Consider the following 14,976-nt stretch of genomic DNA (forward strand, 5'->3'; position numbering starts at 1 on the left):
TTATCAACCGTCCCGCTAGTGGATTGCAATTAAATTCTGGTAATGTATGGGGGCAACTGACAAACTACCTTTTGCTCCCAGATAATGGAAAATGGACAGACAAGTTACTTAAAACTATTATATGTTAACAAATTGTCTGAACAAATTAGTCGATTATCTGTAGTGTGGAAGCAAATTGCTGATTGTCTTCCCACACATTATGAGATTTTCATTCCATCTAGCTAACTAGTTGGATGAAAGTTGAGTTAATATCGATCTGTCTCTGAATTGTTTCTTGTAGAAAGGACAGCTTGGAAGACCCATCTTAGACATGCCTTATTGGAATGCAAAGCCAGCACCCATGCCCAACATTGGCTCAAAGTACGGGAGGAAAGCAACATGGGTCGGTGCAAGTGGAGACCAGACCTTCCTACGGATAGACGAAGCACTTATAAACTCCCATGTCTTAGCCACATCAGAAATCTTTGCAAGTCGACATATAATAGGCAAGTAGTTGAATGTTTCTATGTAAAAATCTTGCCACAGTTTATTTAATTAAAAATCTTGATTTAATTAACTTTATTAACTTCAAATAAAGGCATTGTAAGATTTCTTAATTCATTTTGCATTAGAGCTGTTTTTTTAAATATTTTCCTAATATTTTGATAAAAATGTTTTACTTGTTTCCTTTTTATTTTGTGCCCTGTGTAATACATGTGGAGTTGAAGCTTATTTATACAATATATTTCAATGCATTAATTACCAGTTGAGGCATCATGGATGGTGTAATGGTTAGCATTACTGCCTCACAGCACTACACTACACTGAACTGTGGTTCTATAGCCACCATGGCCCCAATTGTGCGGAGTTTGAATATTCTCCCCATGTTTGCGTGGGTTTACTCCGGGTACTCCAGTTTCCACCCACAATCCAAAAATATACTGATAGGTCAATTGCCTCCCAACAAAATTAACCCTAGAATGTCTGCGTGTGTGTATATGTGGAAGGGAATATAGATTGTAAGCTTCACTGGGCAGGGACTAATGTGAGTGTTCAAATATTCTCTTTAAAGCGGTGCGGAATATGTGTGTGGTATATAAATAAGTAAGTTAATCTTGGACAATTCTTTAGTTAAGATGAGGTAAAATAACATTAAGTAGCTTCTGGCAATACAGATAGGTCACAGTGGGATCCACACAACCTTTGAATGAATAAAACTGGGAAGACAGATGTTGACTTTTTATAAACTTACATAACAAAGGGATGGTTAAAGAGGATGGGATGATTAGAAAAAAAAATCAGTGAATGAAGGTACAAAGCCACGCAAAGGTTAGCATACCAGCCATCTGATAAACTGCAATTAGACAGAAAAGGAAAAACCGGTTCCATTATTACTGTACCTGTGAATAGTTTGTATGTGAGATGTGTTTAAATATCTGTGTGGATTACAAGGGCATCATGGCTGCTGAACGTGTACAGCCACTTAGAACCGTACTGTAATAGACCTGTACTTCTAATATAAATTAACCGACGTTACATAGAATCCGCAATGTGTAAAGTACCACATCCCACTCTAGTCTAAATGTATTCAATTGGGATGAATTTTCAGCACCCAAAAAAATACATGGACCCTGTGACCAATTTTGAGTGACCGCAGGACTGTATGCTCCCAATAATCGGTATTCAAATTAATCAATTTGGTTGCAAATTTTTTTAACGCATAGGACTGCACTAGAGAAAATCATTGGAAACTGGTAACTTGGGTCATCTGAACCGGGACTGGCTCGCAGCATGGGCAGATTAGCTTTCCTGGCACAAGAAGATGTCATCTCGAACACCCATGTGCTGTGTGAATGGTGCTGGCCTGGGAAAACCTCTGGCTGGTGCCACATTGTGAAATTGGTTGTCTTGGGTCTGACCTAGTTTAGAACTGTTACAAATCCTTGGTGTGACCAATGTCTATTTGGAAATGGTGTATAAGGAATATGACACGCCATTAGGTGTTTGTTTGCGAGCCCCGGAGTGAAGGCCAGATTACATGTTAAAGGTGCAAGTGGGAGTCCCAACAATAAATAGTGAGAGATGCCGGAATCTTTTCCAGTATTGTAGATGCAAGTGTAGGATGGTCCAATGGGTAACTTATTCTAAGGTGCCCCCTCATGACATCTCTACTATTTTTCCTAATGGTAGCTATTTATGGAAGAAGATAGGTAACTACTAACATCTTGTTATATATTTTTTGGTTTCCTGCACTACTTCCTTTAAAATAATGTCAGAATTCTAGCTTTCAACCAAATAAAAGGAAAAAATATAAATGATTGGTTGCATATTTTTTTTTTCACTTTAAAAAAAAAATAAAAATATTTAGCTTTCATCCATATAGACTGACAGCTGTGCTCTAGCTACCCTCATAGGCGTAGTGAAATAAATTATAACTGTACAGTTTATCTAGTAACTATGCAGACAATAATAATTAAAATGCTCTTTAATTATACAGGTCTTGTACCAGCTTCTATGACCGAGCCACCACCATTTAAATGCCTTCTTATCAATAAAGTTGATGGAAGCTGTGCTACTTTTAATGATTCCGAACAGGAGGATCTGCAAGGTTTTGGGGTTTGCTTGGACCCAGTCCATGATGTTATTTGGAGGTATGTTTTTATTTACTACTGGTATATATAGTATATATAATATATTATATATATATATATATATATATATATATATATATATATATATATATATATATATATATATATATATATATGTATATATATATATATATATATGTATATATATATATGTATATATGTATGAAAAAATGTAGAGAGAGAGGCGCTTCATGGTGCATTAAACGAGTAGCAGTTTAATGTAAAAGAGAAATTCTCCAAGGTAAAGAGTCTAAGACTCGTACCATAAAACAGAACACTGTGGACTGGATACCACACGATTTTATACATAAAACCAAAGCAAAACTGCTCACAATCAACCAGGCACGGGTGTCCACAAACGACCTGCAATAGGCTGCACCGCTGGCTTGCTATGCAACAATCAGGGACGTCACGGACCGCCGGAGGCAGGAGCAGGATCAGCTGGAAAGGCACGTCGTAGGCCACACCCTTATTTATAGATAGATAGATAGATAGATATTTATTTATGGTGGATATCCAATTAGTGGTGACATTTTTTTGAGAGCGAACAGATGTTTTTTTTATGATTTTTTTGTTGATATTTTTTCAGGTACGTGTCCTGTTTCAGTGGAACGTGTACATTTCTTCTTAAAATAGGGCTTTTTTCCATGTATTAGTTGTGAAACCGGATCCCCTGATCAGCTGTGGCTCACTCTGGCTTTTTGGGGTCTAATTGGATAGCCCCAGGCAATACAATTACCCATAGTACATTACTGAAATTAATTTTGAAACCCCTTTGTGTTTTAAACATGAGTCCTTACATTCCAGATCTAAGGCATTTATCAGGGGACACTTTTCTCATCTCTAAAGAAAACAGATGAAAAACTGAAGATTTCTTTAGTTTCCAAACAAAATTTTTGCATACACACTCCAAGTATCACCTGAAAATTCCTCGGCATTCTCTGGAACGACCATTAAACCTTAAACTTTTTAAACAGGACTAAAACATGTCACTTATAAAAGACAATTGAAGTTTAGGTATAAAAGATACAAAGAGCTTACATTCAGTTTAATGTAACTTTACACAAAAAATGAAACTTCGTTATGAAGAGACGTGTTCTGATTTTGTCTATTGTACAGCACTTCTTTATACAATTTCTCTTTAGTCTCTAGTGTATTAAGGCATTAATAAATTCCCATTTGACACCATAAATACTTTGTAACTATATTGTTGACTGCAATTGCAATACAAGATTGTAATACTATTGGTGGGCTTTATTGTAAAACATACAAATTAATTCTAATAAAAGTGTGAGACTTTACTATGTCATATGTTTTTGTTCTAGATTTCAGGCCAGCACAAGAGAATTTTGGTGTTACAATGCTGTCATAGCAGACTCCAGGTTACCGTCGGCCCCTGACATGCAGCTAAGATGTAGCATTCTTAGCCCAGAGCTGGCACTGCCTACTGGACAAAAGGCTGTAACCACTCGATCACATGCAGCTTTGCATATACTGGGTAGGTTTGTGTTGGACATCCTTGGTTAAACATGGGTCTGAATAGTACTATCAAGCGGTATAGTACAATGCATTCATCGAAAGAAAGAAAAAGTTCATAGTTTGTGTTAAGCATGTTTAGAGCATAAGTGATCACTTAGACTTGGCAGTACGCGTGCTTACGATAGTCTTTATTTCAGGCTGTCTCGACACACTGGCTGCAATGCAAGACTTGAAGATGGGCGTCTCAAGTACGGAGGAGGAAACTCAATCAGTGTTGAAAGTTTATTCCAAGGAAGATTACAGTGTTGTTAACAGATTTGAAAGTATGCGCCTAGTTTGGTTTGTACTTTCAGAAAGACAAACATGCCAAGTGTTTAATTCCACCTGCTCTAAATAAATATACTACTTGTCATTTGTTAAGGTCATGGTGGAGGCTGGGGTTACTCTGCACATTCAGTGGAGGCCATTCGTTTCTGTGCTGATACTGACATCCTGCTTGGAGGACTTGGTCTTTTTGGCGGTAGAGGGGAATACACAGCGAAAATAAAGGTTACCTTTATTTTATGTACCATATGCATTGATCTCCTACAGTGTGGTTTGTAAACATATTGGCATCATTTTTTATGTGTTCCTCCATACAGTTATTTGAATTGGGGTCAGATGGAGGTGACCATGAAACTGATGGGGACTTACTAGCAGAGACTGATGTCCTTGCATATGACTGTGCAGCCAGGTGAGTTATTTATGGAGGACTATGATTACTAAATCACACTTTACCAAAGGGAAGCCATGATTGTTATACTCTGGTCATTTAGATAATCAATTTTTATTGAAATGTAAAAATTCCTACAAATTATTAACCAGTTTATTTTCAGAGCCATCAAATTGAGTCTGATTAATTTGACTACAAATCTACTTTCTTTGGCATCTCCGAATTGGATGATGCTTCTTTTGACAAATAAAATGTCTAAAAAAATGATCCGTTGCAAATAATGTTTTAATTTTCTTAACCCTTTGAGTGCCAAGTGAATTTGTGAAAATTGCAAGCACACATTTTTATTCATCACAATGACTTGTAATGTTTACCTTTATATAGGAAACATAATCCTTATTTTTTTTTTTTTTTTTACACAACATTTCTTATATCAGTTTATATACCAAACGTGAGCGACGCTGGAAATTTTAACCAATATTTTGCGCATCTCTCACTGAGATGTTGGCATTTTTAGCGGATATTTTTGTTCATCACTCAGTGATTTTGGCACTCAAAGGGTTCATTTCTAATATTATGCTGGTATAATTGTCCAGAAATGCATCTGTCCATTTGATTATAAAAAATATTATATGGGATCAGCTTGGATGTATATTTATAACATCACACTTTGAATAAAGTATGTTGTAAGGCTGTTATAGAATGTGTTTTCTATGTACTGTACTTTTTAGTTTGATTGTAATTAGGGGCAGGTGCGGTGGATGTATAGCGAGGTCCCTGCAGGGTTTGGCGCCTGATGGGGGAGGCAGGGCTGCCTCTAGCTCCTCCTCCACCCCTGGGACTTGCTTACAGCCTAGCTCACTGCACGCCCAAGGCTAACTTCTCCTTCCTCTTTTTCCTCCACTCACTAGCTGTGTGGTTGCGATCATGAGCTGGATGTAGAGAGGGAGGATTGTTCTCCAGTCACCCTGATACCTTGCCTTCTGGGCCTGGTTTCATTACAGTTTATCACCTTCCTGCTTCTTCTGGATATTTAAGATTTTAGCATTACTTGTGTTTGGTTTCAAAGTTCTCTGCATCTGTGGTGGTAGCCAGACGCACCCTTTGGTTACGGTCCTGGCCTGCGGATGCTAATTTCAAAAAATACCTTGGAGGCTTTTCCTTTTTTAGGTGAAGCTTGATAAAATAGTTTACACTATGCAGCATCTAAGTTGGCTTTTTTAGCCCTCAGCTGCTCCTCCCAGAATGAAAACGAAACTCGAATTAGAGGTCAGCCTTTCTCAAGCTTCACCCAAGCTCCAATGACGCCCAAGCCCCATGCCAAGCAGCCCTGGGCTACCAGATGCCCGGCCCCCAAGCAGCCTTCAGCCTGACGGGTCGGGCCTTCACATGGGGGGCCTCAAAGACCAAGACCAGGGTCGGAGTGCCGGGATTTAAGATCCGTGTTGACCCCTTTCACACCAAAGAAAAACCCTGATTTTTCAGCAAATTCTTTAAATGCTTTCACTCGGTAATTTGCTTCTGGTGAGAAAGGGGTATTACTTGCACATTCCTAATCTGTGTGGACACCTTGTCCCTTTTAGATTTGGTGCTCGTTCCAGTAATTTTCACTTTCAGACACTGCGTAGACTCTGTACCAAAGGTGTTCACTAACATGAACATTACGACAGTTATTGTGATCCCTTACCTGGACGATCCTCTGTTCAAAGTAAAATCCTTGGAATCTGATTTGAATTCTCAATTTCAATAAACCAAATTCAATAAAATCCACCAGATTATCTTCCTGGGATTTATATTCAGTGCCTGTTAACAGAGGCTGTTCTTTTCAGAGGGAAACATACTCTCCCTGATCTATCGCTCCTCTGATGGCTAATATGCAACAATATTATTAGGGATAGCCTGATCTCAATGTAGAATTGGATTATAGTGACAATGGACTGTCAGTGACACTGTGTCTCTTCAATACCATTTACATTACCATTTTTGGACTAAAAGTGAGCTAAAACTTCTGACAAATGTGCTGTAGTTCTGTGCGATCTTTGAAAAGAGGTGTGGAGTTGCGGAAACCTCCGTTCCGCACCCCTTTGGGGGAGGTGTTCCCAGCATCCTTAGAGTTGCTGGGCTGCCCCAGGAGACTAACTGCACTGCTGGCTCCATCTCCGGGCCAGGTGCTGCAGTATGTTATGTGGATTAGTTGGCATTTTGGTGTGACACCCGGATTAGGCCAGCAGCCTCTTGCAACACCAATTTATGCAATTGCGCTCTTCTGTGGCCAAAAGCTTATATTTTATTAGGTCATAATTTAAATCTAGTTAACTATCATGTTTAAGCTAATTTACAAATCAAACAATTTCACACTTCATTTTGTTTTCAATCCTAGAGAGAAATATGCAATGATGTTTGATGAGCCCGTACTTTTACAAGCTGGCTGGTGGTATGTGGCATGGGCCCGTGTGTCAGGTCCCAGCAGTGACTGCGGTTCTCATGGACAGGCTTCAATCACAACAGATGATGGGTAAGGCATAGTTTTTTTTTATTGAACTCTGACTGCATGACTAGAGAAGAAGCCGGTTTTAATAAATAGAAATGATCAAGATATGATATGATTCAGCTTGCATACATATATACATACATAGAGATCTAGATAATAGAGATGAGAGCTATAGAGAGCTCTAGTTTGAGATCTTCTCAGAATTATTTTCCTGAAAACAGGGCTGAACCCTATGTGTTTTCGAAGTGAAACGGGTCTTTTAACCCATTAATCATACAATAAAAAACATCAGCAAAAATAGCAATATACGCCCATTTTTTTTATACTTTCGCTGTTTTTCTGGGAGTTAGTGGATACCACCCATAATTTTTGTATGTGTGTGTAGAGCAGCGGATTCTTACAAGGGTACCTGTCAAGAGATGAACTACAGTATATTAGGTAACAAGTGAACAGTTAGTTCTTGAAGTTGATGCAACAACAAAGGCCAAGTTTAGATGGCTAGACAACCGGATCAGAGCATCTGCAAAAACCACAGGGCTTCTGGGTTCTCCGTATGCAGTGCATACCTACTAAAATTGGTCCAAGGAAGGATAACCGGTGAAACTGTTGCAGGGTGACTGGTTTCCAACAGTGCCAACTTTCTTTAAGAAACTCTCCTAAAAGCACATATTCCATCACAATCTGATTCAGACAATTATTTTATACATATTTCTAAAAACCCTGGTAGGTGGATTGCCTCTGCATTACTTAAGTTGCTATGTTTTGACGTCTGAGTTATATGCATAAGTGTTCTGCGACAAAGTCTATCAAAAAAACTAAATATTTTTCTTCAAATATTCAGTTTGTGATTGGTTTTAAATAAATGTGTATTGCTTTTGTCTATTTTGTTATTTCTTAATCCTTTATTACAAGCTAAAGGCTGTTTTTCTGTTTTTCTGCCAGTGTTGTTTTTCAATTCAAAAGCTCCAAAAAATCAAACAACGGTACAGATGTCAATGCAGGTCAAATACCACAGCTATTGTATAGGTAAGATTTACTGTTCTTTCATACATCAAAGATTATTTGGTACACAATATATATGTATAATCTTTTTTGTATTTTTATTAAAGTTAATTGGGTACTTCTGTAGTTTCACGGCGCCGGAAGTAACAGTAACTTGGCAGCCTGCCAGAGGCTCTCGTGCCGCTCTAGCTACAGTGTTATTAACAGAATCTTGGCAGCCTGCCAGAGGCTCGCGTGCCGCTCTAGCTACAGTGTTATAGTGTAACGTGATTAATGAAGTGTAAAAAGGAGACAAAATGGGATAAACGGGGCTTATAAATCGCACACCCCGGCACACCGCTACCACAGGGGGTGTCCCCAATGTAGACGCTAACTTATTTTGGGCTTTTAGCGTGTCAATTCTCACTCCCGCCACTTCAGGCTTAGACGCGCGCTACGCTGTTTACGTAGTCAGTCAGTCAGTCAGCTGTAGCCCTGTACGAGACGCTGAGGTGAATAATGGCAGTGGCAAGTCTCTGTATGGCAATGAAGCGTCTGACATTATTTAACCTGCCACAGACGGAGGAGGAGGCTGTGGCTTTCTTGCAGGCCCGCCAGTTCCTGCCACAGACCATGACCTGCCCCAATGGCCACCCCATGAAGCTCAGCATAAAGGAGCGCATGTGGCGCTGCCACATTAGGAGCTGCAGAAAAAAAGTCAGCGTCAGGTCAGCTCAATGGTTCAGGGGATCTCACCTCACCTTCGTGACCCTGATCAGATTTGTATATTGCTGGGCAGAAGAGCTGACCAGCATGAAATTTTGTGACAAGCAGCTCAACATCTGCCAAAAAACTGCTGTCCTATACAGCAATCTAATGAGGGAGGCCTGCACGCTGGACCTGCTGGCACAGCCTCAGCGGCGAATCGGAGGCCCGGGGCAGATCGTCGAGGTCGACGAAAGCCTGTATGTAAAAAGAAAGAGCAACGTCGGACGGCTCCTGCCCCAGCAGTGGGTATTCGGGGGAATATCTAGGGAGTCCGGCCAGTGCTTTATCACTGCGGTGGAGCGGCGGGATACGGCCACCCTGATGGCTGCCATCGAGGCCCATGTGGAACCGGGCACTACTGTCTTCACAGACTGCTGGAGGGCGTACAATACCCAGCAACTCCAGCAGGCCGGTTATGTTCACGGAAAGGTGAACCACAAATACCACTTCGTCGACCCGGACACTGGGGTGAACACCCAGAATGTGGAGCAACTCTGGGGCAGCTGCAAGTGGCGTAATAAACGCCAGAGGGGTACCGCACGCCATTACCTCGATTCATACCTTCAGGAATTTATGTGGAGGCAGAGTTTAGGCGCCCAGGACCCCTTCCATCGCATTTGGCACGCTCTGACCCTGCTCCCCCTGGTCGAGAAAGAGAATGCCGGCGGTGATGTTGACACAGTAGGTCCTTCCGGCGATGATGTCGACACAGCAGGTCCGTCAACTGAAAATGCTGGCGGTGACGTAGACGCCGAAGTTCCTTCCTGCTCTACTGATTAAATCATGACTTTTAAATTATTGTTGGACTTTTTTATTGTTTATGATTATTTCATGTCATTGAATCATTTATATTCTACAGTTATGTTGAATTTCAACAAAAAAAAAGTTAAATTTCACTTGAATTTCAACTAAAAAAAAACTGAACAGTTGCCGAAAATGTCGTCTTCACTGTCTCAGGTGTGTGAGTGTGCAGGTGTGAATGTGTTCCTGAATCATCCCCACTATCCACGCCCACCCGAAGCGTGGCGGTACGCGTCCTACGACCTTTTCATACCCCCACTATCCACGTCGGCGTGGAGTTGAGAATAGAATAGTGTGGCGAGCGCAGCGAGCCACCGAGCCCGAAGCGTGGCGAGCGCAGCGGATACCTTCACAGGTAAACGCGTCCCCTCGCGGGCTTCACAGGTGTCCGCGTCGCTGCGGACACCTGTGAAGCCCGCGAGGGGACGCGTTTACCTGTGAAGGTATCCGCGTCCCCTCGCGGGGCTCGCTGCGCTCGCCATGCTTCGGGCTCGGTGGCTCGCTGCGCTCGCCACACTATTCTATTCTCAACTCCACGCCGACGTGGATAGTGGGGGTATGAAAAGGTCGTAGGACGCGTACCGCCGCCCCTCGCGGGGCTCGCTGCGCTCGCCACGCTTCGGGTGGGCGTGGATAGTGGGATTTACACAGTCGACAGCTGTTGCGTCGACTACTGCCACTGTGGACGGGCTTTAATAGTGTACCCCTAAACCCAGCTAAATTTAGATGCTTTTGCGTCTAAATTTAGATGTACCCCTCCACCCAACTAAATCCAGGCGCTTTAGCGTCTAAATTTAGATGCTAAACCACCTTTGCGGCTCCCAGGGAGCCTGGCTTTTGCGCCTAAATCCAGGCGCCCCCCTCCTTCTTAGCGGCTTGCAAGGCGCCTGGATTCAGAGGGTTTTGCGCCTAAATCCAGGCGCCCCCCTCCTTCTTAGCGGCTCGCAAGGCGCCTGGATTCAGAGGGTTTTGCGCCTAAATCCAGGCGCCCCCCTCCTTCTTAGCGGCTCGCAAGGCGCCTGGATTCAGAGGGTTTTGCGCCTAAATCCAGGCGCCCCCCTCCTTCTTAGCGGCTCGCAAGGCGCCTGGATTCAGAGGGTTTTGCGCCTAAATCCAGGCGCCCCCCTCCTTCTTAGCGGCTTGCAGGGAGTGTGAATCCAGGTGCATTAGCGCCTAGATCTAGGCTGCAAGCCATTGGATTTAGCGTGTACATGGAGGATACTGCGCTGTGCCGGGGTGAGTACTTTACAAGCCCCGGCACGTCAGCGTTGTGCCCGGGGTGTGTCCACTTGCCCCCGCTGTTGTCAGCGCTGCCCAGGCGCTGCCTATTTCACTGTGGAACTACAAGTACCACAGTGACCTGCCAGCGCCTGGGCAGCGCGCTGCTGCTGCTGCCCGGCCGCCACGCTGTTTACGTAGCTGTCAGTACAGCTAGAGCGGCGCGAGCACACTCTGTCTGAGCTAGAGCGGCACGTGTAAATTGACCTATACAAAGGTCCAGACAAATTGTCTTAAAAAAATAACAAGCAATAGATTTAGTGTTCCTTCGTATACTGTAAAAAGGCAGGATCTACCTACAGTCATTTTACCAAATTGTTTTGTTTAATTGGTTGTATTTTTTAATGTAATGTTTATTTTGTCAATGTAACAGGTTACCAACAAGTGATGGAAGTGCTGCCAAAGGAAAGCAGCAAGTCAGTGAGCCAGTGCATATCCTGAAAAGATCATTTGCTCGGTCTGTTTCAGTGGTGAGTTGTCTCTTTAGTTTTCTTTTAGAGCTAGCCTACTATGATATTTTGTTAAAAATGCTATAAACACTTATAGATGTGTACTTATAGATTGTTGCTGTGTATAGCAGTGTGCCCATGGCAGTGCGCATCACAGCACTGCTGTGCCACTGCTATACACAGGAACAATCTATAAAAGGATGCAGCTGCCTTCTCCCCCAGTGTAGTTAAGGTTTTCACGCTACGTACAGATTGTATGTGTGTTTGTCAAGTGATGACCAATTGATTACTGTCTTTGTCTTTTTAAAATGGTTACTGTTTTTAATACTTCTTCAATTAAGTGAACATAAGCATTCCTAGTTACTTTATATATAAAAATTTGTGCTTTTCAACCTTTATCCTGTTTTAATGACTGCAGTATATTCCATCTCTCTTGTATTTAACAAAAAACTTACAAAAATGTAATGTACTATATTCTAGACTGCAAGTGAACTTCTAGGCTGTATGTACCTGAGTAGCCCAGGTGCATTCTAACATTAAGTTCCATTTGCAGCTCACTGCTTATCAAATATTTTTTCCCATGGAAATTCCGCTCAGTGGAACAAGACGTTTTGAAATCTTGGACTGAGTGCACAATGGTTGACGTAATTAGTCCCTGATTAAAAAGCCATGGCTATCCTTATATCCAGGACTGTGAGTGATTCGAGGGTTGAGTTAGGGTCCCACTGTATTACACTTGATGACAGCACTAGGATCAGTTATTTCACAGTGGGGTTTGAAGTATAGATGTCCTACATGTTTTCATATGGCTAGCATTAGACAATGACAGAGGCGCATGTAATAAACAGTAGTGATCATGCCTTGGTTTTATATTTTTTTTTGTGCGGAGACACTACTCTGTGAACATTGTTTGTTTGCAGTGTTTGTAACGATTATTTTGATATTTTAATAATCCTATATGAAAAAAAGAAAAAAATAGGCCAGCTTAAGGATCTGAGCGGTTTTAACAAAGGACAAAGTCAACTTTATTAAGCCTAGAGAAGTGATAGTGGATGGTGATAACGCCCAGTCAGCTCCTAACTGTCATTTTAAACCTAGTCTGCACATTGACAGGGGTTGGTTTGCTAGTGATTTATCAGCAGCCACTTTATCACTTCACCTGGTTTAATACATCTCCCCCTATGTGACAGCATCTCCAAAACGGGAGGTCTCGTGGGGTGTTCCCTGTATGCAGTCAGGGCCAGATAAACAATGGGCTGGAGAGGGCTACAGATCTTAGGCCTCCGCATAAAAATAGGCCCATCATCATGACAGCATGATGAGACGTAGCTAACTAGCTGCCAGCACAGTTGACAATAACGTTTTACAATTGTACATATACATTTTTTATACAGTATTCTGCGTTTATTTTTAAAAAATTAGTGAGGGAGCGGTGCTAATATTGTAGGGGTGTATACTTGTTTCTTGTTGCAAGACACCAGCGGACACCTTCAGAGGTCTTGTGGAAATCATGCCTGGACCGGTCAGATCTCAAGGGGGATCTACACAATATTAGGCAGGTGGTTTAAATAATATGGCTCTAAGTTCAGGCATATTTTATATGTAGATAGCTATGCTTCTGTTAGTTATGTGCTCAGGCTTTTCCCTTCTGTTATGTGTTCGCATATGTTATGTATTTTTTTTTCATTGTGTTCTTTTCCCAGGAGTGTTTTGAATCCCTGCTGAGCATTTTGCACTGGAGTTGGACCACTTTGGTTCTAGGTGTAGAAGAGCTAAGAGGCTTGAAAGGTTTTCAGTACACCGCGACTCTGCTGGATTTGGAACGATTGCGCTTTGTGGGAACTTGCTGTTTACGCTTATTAAGAGTTTACACTTGTGAAATATACCCTATATCAGGTAGTACTATTTCAATATGTAGAATGTTCTCTGTGTCACATATACAAATATGTCCTTATATAACTTTGCTGCAGTCACGGCACACAGCCCCTCTTGGCAGGCCAGGTCACTTGAGAATCGCCATTAGAGTTGCACAGGTACTGGCGGCTCAGACATCTCACACTGCATGGTGTATTGTATCTGGATGTATGAGGACACATTTGTATATTGTATGTCAGTTTTGGCCATGTATTTTGCTTTTTAATTAGTCTTGTGTTAGGGAAAATATGTATTTTTACATTATATACTCCAGGATGTTGTCATTTTTATATAGGGTTATAGGCATTTCTTCCAACCTATCACATTTGATTGGGATGTTCCAAATGTTTTAATGAACTGTTTCAGATTGTCAGTTTCATTTTAAGATGGTTTAATTATTTTTGTTTTTATGACCTTGTTATTTAATGTAGCATCCACTAAGCCAGTGGTAGAAGAATCAAGTAAACTGGCTGAATGCATTGGAAAAACTAGGACATTACTAAGGAAAATCCTTTCTGAAGGTGTGGATAACTGCATTATGAAACTAGACAATGACCCTCAAGGATATCTCAGTCAGCCCTTAAGTTTGTTGGAAGCTGTTCTCCAGGAGTGTCATAACACCTTTACAGCCTGCTTCCATTCATTCTACCCCACTCCTGCACTCCAGTGGGCCTGTCTCTGTGACTTGCTGAACTGCTTGGATCAGGTAAAATGATGGCTTTCCAGATTGTGGTCATGCTATACAGTATGCTAGGACAGAATTGTGTGCTCTGGAGGGGAAAATATAGCTGAAAATAAAATCTACAGAGGAGGGTTTGGGACAGTTCAGGATGCGTGAGAACTAGCATTAGATATTTATTTGTTGATTGGAAAATAGTGTCTTTAAGGTACACAGAAATACATTTAGTAGTATTTATGTACTCGCGTATAAAATTACATGGATAACTGTACAAGAATGCTTCAATTGTTTTAATAAAAACTCCATAAACTTAAGGAGAGCTGTATCTGCACACAATGAAAACAAAATCTGTAAAAGGCTGATAACATCAGCTATGAGCTATGATCTATTTATAAGGATAGGTATACTCTTATGCTGGGTACACACCAGGACGACTAGGGCCCAATCCCCTCAATCTAGATCCAATTCCGACCAATTGGATGTAGATTGTGTGCTGATTGGGCCCTTTTCTGTCCTGGTGTGGACCGATACCGATCCGATGCGCGGTCCCGCGGGTCGGTCGGTCGTTATTGAGATCCTACCTGCTGCAGGTAGGATCTCAATGACGACCATACAGCCGGGTGCGGGTCGCCATCGGATCGGACCCGCTCACAGGGCACATCGTGAGCGGTTCGTGCCCCCCCGCGTCACCGTGAGCGGGTCGGACGAGCCACTGACGACCCGCTCACGATGTGCATCGTGAGCGGGTCGTCCTGGTGTGTACCCTACATATCCTCGTGCGTTGTGGCAGGGGA

General features: G+C 42.0%; 1 protein-coding gene across 18 annotated transcripts in view; it reads left to right on the forward strand.

Moving 5' to 3' along the window:
* The window catches only part of MYCBP2 (MYC binding protein 2), a 217,426-nt gene that overhangs the window by 95,146 nt on the left and 107,304 nt on the right, over window positions 1-14,976 (forward strand). For all 18 annotated transcript variants that reach the window (XM_083168825.1, XM_083168824.1, XM_083168827.1 and 15 more), the window contains 11 exons: window positions 281-485; window positions 2,477-2,630; window positions 3,956-4,128; window positions 4,307-4,432; window positions 4,531-4,658; window positions 4,751-4,842; window positions 7,202-7,336; window positions 8,255-8,338; window positions 11,514-11,610; window positions 13,293-13,485; window positions 13,935-14,209. In XM_083168825.1, coding sequence (XP_083024951.1) covers window positions 281-485; window positions 2,477-2,630; window positions 3,956-4,128; window positions 4,307-4,432; window positions 4,531-4,658; window positions 4,751-4,842; window positions 7,202-7,336; window positions 8,255-8,338; window positions 11,514-11,610; window positions 13,293-13,485; window positions 13,935-14,209 — 1,662 coding nt within the window. The remainder of the gene's footprint in view (window positions 1-280; window positions 486-2,476; window positions 2,631-3,955; window positions 4,129-4,306; window positions 4,433-4,530; window positions 4,659-4,750; window positions 4,843-7,201; window positions 7,337-8,254; window positions 8,339-11,513; window positions 11,611-13,292; window positions 13,486-13,934; window positions 14,210-14,976) is intronic.

Source organism: Crinia signifera, chromosome 2 (genome assembly GCF_055691185.1).
Source record: "Crinia signifera chromosome 2, ASM5569118v1, whole genome shotgun sequence".
NCBI lineage: Eukaryota > Metazoa > Chordata > Amphibia > Anura > Myobatrachidae > Crinia > Crinia signifera.